Source organism: Pseudorasbora parva, chromosome 22, assembly GCF_024679245.1.
Source record: "Pseudorasbora parva isolate DD20220531a chromosome 22, ASM2467924v1, whole genome shotgun sequence".
In the NCBI taxonomy this organism is placed as follows: domain Eukaryota; kingdom Metazoa; phylum Chordata; class Actinopteri; order Cypriniformes; family Gobionidae; genus Pseudorasbora; species Pseudorasbora parva.
The window spans coordinates 16,559,562-16,566,917 of record NC_090193.1 but is presented as its reverse complement, the minus strand read 5'-3'; the positions used below and the strand labels follow the sequence as shown (position 1 = coordinate 16,566,917).

Here is a 7,356-nt window from a genome sequence, read left to right as displayed (position 1 = left end):
AATTTAAACCCACATTGATTGTGCCACTATTAATAATTTGGAAACTATATATTTCCATCTAGTGGTCACTAATAGTATTTACATTACTTCACAACTGTGCTCAGTGTTTAAAGTTATTCTGGGTAGTAACTGATTATATGTAATCTGGATTACGTAATCAGATTCTAAACATGAAATACTTGTAATTAGATAATGTCATGTTTTAAAATACTCATAATCAAACTACAGTTACTTTTATTGATTACAAGATTAATTATTATTATTAATAAAATAATATTATTAATATTCACAGAATGCCAATAAATTATTCAGAATTCATTGATTCTTCCCAATTATTCTTTTTATCTTTTAAATTTTATTTCCCAAAAAATGTAATGTAATGTAATATTTAATGCACTTCATGTTGTTGATGACAAACAATGGACTCTTTATATTTTTTTATCATTTGCGCGCAAGATTATATTATTCAATTCAATGTTATAAACAGGTTAGGTCAAAAGTAATCAAAAGTAGTCAGATTACATTACCTAAAATGTGTAATAGATTATATTACTAACTACAATTTTATCAAATAATTTGTATTCCGTAATAGACTACAATTTTAATTAATCTACCTAGCACTGTTTTTTCTGATTTTCTTTATTTATCTTCTTTAAGTAAAAAATTATCTGTAACAAACTTGGTAAATTTGGCAACTTCACAATAGTAGACACATTTAAACAAAACAATTATGAGCAAATGTAATGTTAAACTTACATTAAGTTTTTAAACAATTAAAACATTTATATTTTGCCACTAAAACATTAAAATAATAACAGCCTAATAATGATGAAAGTTAGTGAAAAATCCAAATGTTCTGAATGGATTTAGATGGTCTAGAAGTAATGGGCAAACTGGGATACAGTCCTCCTCCGGTCTGAAGTTCCCAAACACAATGTAGTTTGGGGGTGTGGTGCTGGGCAGGGCAAAGGATGTGGCTTGATGTGGGACTGGACTTCACAGACTGCTGCTCCTCCCACCACCAATGAAACCTTTTCCTTTTAACTTCACACTGCCCCTGAGCACACATGACACGCACACACAGGCACACAAAAACAGACAACAGGGCCTACCAGACAAAATCAGGAAATGACATCATACACAGGAAAAGAAGCCAAGTAACTTTTCAGCTTGTTTTTCTTACTCTATGCTGTATTCTTAACTGAGTTTTGGAGGGATAAGCCCGGCTGATGAGTGCGAAAGGATCCTCGCGAGACAATTCGGATTTGAGCCGTTCCCTCTTAGAAAGAACAGGAGACAGAGGAGTTATTTTCAAGTTTCCCACAACATTCCAAGTGTCTACAGTGGGACTAAAGCCAGATTCTTCAGGTAAGATTCTTACAATCTCCATTTCTACTTTTCATCAATAAGCTTCTACTTTTGTTTTCATGATCTGTGCAATGTCAGAGCTCATGTGCCGTGGGGGCTCAGAGAAAGCGTGATCAGACACGTCAGTGTTTGACGTGATTGGTGGAGGGGGTGGACAAATAACTCCTCTGTCCTTTAGTTGCATATTGAATGAATTTAGTTAAACCCAACCTCTACAACTAAGTACTTCAGTGTTTGTCTATTATGAAGTCTTTCCTTTAACTACCCGAAAAAGTGAAAGGATATTTAACACTGGTTAGAAATGGTGATATGTCGATTATATAGAATTAAACAATATTTTAAAGAAATGTAGGCTTTTAATTATGTAAAAATACTGTGAAATGCATTATCAGTTACCACAACATGTGCTAGAAAAAACAGACCTGTAAAATGTTCCTGCAAAATATATCTCAATATGGGCTATGAGGTTAGAGAAACTGGTGATTTAACAGTCTGCTTTGGTTTTCTAGTAACCAACCGTTCTGTGAAAACATTTATGGGAGGAGAGAGAAAGAGAAACAGACAGGGAAAGAAAAACAAGACTTATCAAATAGACAAAGGAAGGATGGACTCAAACCTGGACACACAGCCAGGACGTTAAATGAAAACAGAGGGGCAGGGTTTGATTGTACAGCTGAAGAGACACTTTAAAATCCCTCCAAAACTTATCTCACAAGCCACTTCCAACAAACACAGGAAGTTATGAAAATGGTTTTGTGGATAAAACTACACAAAGGGAAACGAAATTTATCGAGAGAATTAAATAGATTGTTTGTTTGCAGTGCTCTGTTTATGGAGTTTATATCAGTCAACTTTATTTATATAGCACTTTTACAATGACGATTGTGTCAAAGCAGCTTCACAGTGTTAAACAAGACAATATTGCAACAAAATTGTATTTGGCTGTACAGTCGTTCTGAAGAAAATCAGTATTATAGTTTATAGAATTAAATAAGAACTAATTAATACATTTTATTTGTATATTTAGTTGAATAACTTCATAAATCTTATCATAATTTTTATAATTTTAGTGTCCCCAACTGAGCAAGCCAAGCCAAAGGCCACAGTGGCAAGGAACCAAAACTCCATCAGGGCGTGATGGAGAAAAATAAACCTTGGGAGAAACCAGGCTCAGTCGGGGTGCCAGTTCTCCTCTGGCCTATTAACAAACAGTGTATGATTATTATTCTGGACACCTTACAGGTCAGAAATCATATTTGATCGGAATATACTAAATTTCTGGGTATCACGCAAGAGACGGGTTTATTGAGGATGGCACGGCGATTACACAAGAATATGAATATATTTATATATTATATGCACTTCCATTCAAAAGTTTGGAGTCAGTAAGTTTGTTTTGTTCTGCAAGGATGCATTACATTGATAAAAAGTGACAGTAAAGACTTGTATAATGTTATAAAAGATTTCTCTTTCAAATAAAAGCTGTTCTTTTAAACTTCTGTATTCATCTCCAAGAGAAATATTGCTTTACTTTCTTCTGCTCTCTAGAAGCTTCCATATTGATGGGACGAGGGCCCAGGGAATCATAAGAATCAACAATCACAACTGTCCGGATCCTGACTGGATCTGACTCCTCCATCACCCTGCTCAGTTCAGCGATGGCTCTGTGCTTGGGTCAGGTTTTCAGCAAAGACAAAACATTCCGACCTCGAAAAAGATTTGAACCGGGAACCCAGCGCTTTGAGCTGTACAAAAGAGCCCAAGCGTCTCTGAAATCAGGCCTAGACCTGAGGAAGGTGGTGCAACTGCCAGATGGGGAGAACATTAATGACTGGATAGCTGTGCACGTGGTGGATTTCTTCAATCGTATCAACCTCATCTATGGGACCGTGAGTGAGTTCTGCACTGAGAAGAGCTGTCCCATCATGTCTGGAGGGCCACGTTATGAATACAGGTGGCAGGATGGGGATCAATACAAGAGGCCCACTAAGCTGCCTGCTCTTATATACATGAACCTCCTGATGAACTGGATCGAGTCACTCATCAATAATGAGGACATCTTTCCTACACGAATAGGTCTGTCATGTCAGATATGTTTTCCAGACACCTTCATTGCTGTGATTCTGCTATTAGTGCAGTGTGTGAAAGAGGTGACGCTCATTCAATTAAATTTATCATTTAATATATATTGATACCTTATTGAGTAGTTTGGAATTATCTATTATTATTTATTAGAAATGTTTTTAAACAAAACTGCTTTTCTGCAAATTGATCTATTTGAAAAACCACTGAGTCATGGTGCAACCAACAAGCAAACATAAATATATTTATCCCATGCATTAACAGTAAGGAATGTTATTACTTCTTACATTTTTAGAGTCATAAAACGGCAAGTTTTCAAATATGAAACCAGCATGAATACATATTAGAGTATTATTTGTGTTTTCAACTAGAGTTGTATTAGGTTTTCCTATCTTCTCACACATTTTTCCTACATTTGTGACCTTTTTACTGTTTCAGTAAGAAGCTTTAAAAAGCTTAGCATATCAACAACTTACTATGCAAATGAAAGGAAATAGTTTGAAGAAATATTAATGGATAACTGAGAATTATCCAGTTAAGATTCTCAGGAATTGCTGTATAATTTGTGGGGCCAGGGAACACTAGACATACTTCTGTCTGAAATAAAAAAAAATATTGCTGGATAGAATTACAGAAGCTATACTTAAGCACTGCCAACAATTCATAATTCCACAGACTGAACTATTTGCTAAAACCCTTGAGACATACTCAGTAGGCTTTTTCTCCCTAAATACCATTTGAATTTTCTCATGGAAGAAAATCATACTGAATATGTTTACCATCTTGAAATGTATTTATGATACAATGCAATGTGATAAGGGTGACACTGGTTTTCTTCTGTTTTTAGGAGTCCCTTTTCCAAAGAACTTTCAGCAGGTGTGCAAAAAGATTCTGAGTCGGTTGTTTCGGGTGTTTGTACATGTGTACATCCATCATTTTGATATGATCTGTAGTATGGGGGCAGAAGCTCACATCAACACCTGCTACAAACACTACTATTTCTTCATCTCGGAGTTCAGCCTTATCGACCACTCAGAGCTGGAGCCACTGGTAAGAGAGCTGCGCTTTTATTACTATAGACTATTATATTTATAGAGCAGAGGGGCATGATTGTTATGGACTAACTCTCAATGTTGTATTATTTATTATTAAACACAAAATAATAAGGTTTTTTAGTGGATAATAATAAGGATGTTAGTGGCAATCAGTGTTAAGGGGAACACATACAAGTAATATGAGTTACATAAGCGAATCAGTTTTTTTTCCCAAGTAACGAGTAATGCATTTACTAATGCAGTGCATTTTTTTAAATAAGTAACTTTATATTCCCATTTATTGATTCTCTTGTCCCCATATTGAGAGAAAGCAGGTGTAAGTGTAGAGGCATTGGCTTCTGTCTTGATAGGTACTTATTTGAAATAATTCTTGAATAATTAATACACCAAAAAAAAAAAAAGTACACTATATTGCCAAAAGTATTGGATACCCCTCCAAATCACTGAATTCAGGTGTTCCAATCACTTCAATGGCTAAAGGTCAAAATCAAGCATCTAGGCATGCAGACGCTTCTACAAACATTTGCAAAAGAATGGGTCCCTCTCAGGAGCTCAGTGAATTGTACAATTGTAATCAGCTTGGTACTGTGTTATATTGCCACCTGTGCAATAAGTCTTTGGGAAATTTCCTCACTAATAAATATTCTACGGTCAACTTTTGGTGGAAGCAATTGGGAACAACAGCAGCTCAACCACAAAGTGGCCACATAAAATCACAGAGTACGGTCAGCGCATGCTGAGGCTCAACCCGATAGAGCACCTTTAGGATGAATTAGAGACTGTAAGACGAGCCAGATCTTCTTGTCCAACATCAGTGCCTGACCTCACAAATGCACCTCCAGAAGAATGGTCAAAAATTTCCATAAACACTCCTAAACTTTGTGGAAAGCCTTTCCAGAAGAGTTGAAGGTGTTATAGCTGCAAAGGGTGGGCCAACATATTAAACCCAATGGATTAAGAATGGGATGTCATTAAAGTTCATGTGCATGTTAAGTTTTATATAGTAAGACTGTGTGTAGTATGAATGTAATCTGAACGTACTACATTCGCCATGTTGTCATTATCATGTGACCTTCCAGCTTCAGTTACATCGCTTCACTTCCATTCATAAATCCGCTTCTGTGGCCTCATGGGATAGTAAAATATCCATCATATGTACACTTCAGAATCTCTTTGGAAGAAGGTCAGGGTACTTTTTGCTTACTCATTAAGAGTACTGTGAATTCGAAGATATTTTCTCACATACTGTTTTTTGCCTACTATAGAGTAGGGAAATATGTGATTTTGGACACAGCCGTTGTGTGCAAACATGGTTATTGTAGTTCTAGACTAAATGTGAGCATGCATTTAGTCATCTAACTTGACAGATTCCTTCCTCAGTGAAATCCACAGAAAATTATGCAAACCTACAAAAACTAAATATTAACCAATATTTTTGCTGCTGAACTTTGATGTTACAATTTAACCGTACCAATAGGTTAAAAAAAAAACTTAACAGAAAGCACATTTGTGTTTCTTTTTTTCTTCTTCTGTCCTATTCTTCTGCAATCCAGAATGGCAGCACAGCAGAAACCTTTGAGATGTGCCCCCTCTACTGTACAAATGTGAATTTCCTTCAGCATGAGGCTTATTCATTTCACTTTGGGCTTTTTACATTTGCCAAAAATAGACCTGTTTATATATATATATAAATTACTTAAAGGTAGCACAATTATAGTTTATTTTTAGGGAGTAGTAACACAATATTATAACATTACTTTTAAAAATACTTTTTTCCCAGCACTGGTGCCAATTAGTGTCTTAAGCAAAATGTACTCAGCTTATGCTAACTTGTGAGGTTAATGAATGTGCATGTGGTACTGTATGTTTGTCCTGATAATCTTATTTTCTGTCTTTACAGAAAGAAATGACAGAGAGGATCTGCCATTGAAAGATGTGGAGAATGGATGTGCATCCAAAAGCACAAAACACTTCAAACATTCAGGCCAAAAGAATAATGTACTTGAGGTCTATTCTAAGATCAGGCCAGATCTGAGACTCACAAATGTGCTAAACTGCAATCCAACTTTGCTTCAATATTTCTAATATACTATGAGTCCAGCAATTCAATACATTTTCTAGAGACAGTATATGTTTAAATTATATATCTCAGATTGTGCAGTATTGATATGAAATGATACATTGATTGCTTATTAATCTTACATTTTTGAGCATTTCACAATGTGACTTCAATGATACTTTATATATTTGTCCCTGAGGGAAACTTGTCTTGAAATGGCATGTCTAAAACTTTTTCTAAGTTTGAGATGTTACATTGCTCTGTCGAGTCTGTGCCAGTGCAGGGGTGGAAGCCTTTGCTAGTATTTTTATTTAACCAGGGCAAGTGCAGTAAGAAACTATTACCATGGTGAATGATGAGAAAGAGTACTCCACAGTATTGTTCTTATTTCAGGACATTTTGTTCTGACAATGTGCTTTTTTTTTTTTTTTTGCTATTGAATTTTTGCATGCAAGTTTAAAATACAAACATTTTAAATGACTCTCTTCTTTTTATTTTAAAATGGATGAGAAAATACAAACCCAGGAGAACAAAGTCTTTTGAATTTAGTATTTTTTCATGTCATTACACTGTTTAGAGCATGAGAAATAAATGTTATTTATTTATATTTATTTTTATATCCAGCATATAGCGTTAGCTCTTGCATGGCACATTAGTCAAGCTTGCATCAGCTGACTTCCAGCTGATCATGTCTACCTATAGGAATAAGATGCCTATCACAGCATGCATAGCTATATATATATATATATATATATATATATATATATATATATATATATATATATATATATA

General features: G+C 35.0%; 1 protein-coding gene across 2 annotated transcripts; it reads left to right on the top strand.

The window, feature by feature from the left end:
• Window positions 1–361: 361 nt before the first annotated feature.
• Window positions 362–7,044, top strand: mob3c (MOB kinase activator 3C). Of its 2 annotated transcripts, XM_067430855.1 has the most exons (5): window positions 362–1,368; window positions 2,917–3,444; window positions 4,298–4,500; window positions 6,059–6,109; window positions 6,406–7,044. In XM_067430855.1, exons 2-5 carry the CDS (start codon window positions 3,027–3,029, stop codon window positions 6,433–6,435), a joined length of 702 nt encoding a protein of 233 aa, XP_067286956.1. In that variant the 5' UTR covers window positions 362–1,368; window positions 2,917–3,026; the 3' UTR covers window positions 6,436–7,044. The 2 variants fall into 2 exon arrangements, with proteins under 2 accessions (XP_067286956.1, XP_067286957.1); XM_067430856.1 differs by lacking the exon at window positions 6,059–6,109 and having other exon boundaries at window positions 368–1,368.
• The last annotated feature ends 312 nt before the right edge of the window (window positions 7,045–7,356 follow it).

Excerpts from the sequence above, each read along its gene's own strand:
- mob3c (XM_067430855.1), top strand. The coding sequence starts at position 3,027 with ATGGCTCTGTGCTTGGGTCAGGTTTTCAGCAAAGACAAAACATTCCGA. Across the intron at positions 3,445-4,297 it reads CATCTTTCCTACACGAATAG|GAGTCCCTTTTCCAAAGAAC; the intron begins GTCTGTCATGTC and ends TTCTGTTTTTAG. Across the intron at positions 4,501-6,058 it reads ACTCAGAGCTGGAGCCACTG|AATGGCAGCACAGCAGAAAC; the intron begins GTAAGAGAGCTG and ends TCTGCAATCCAG.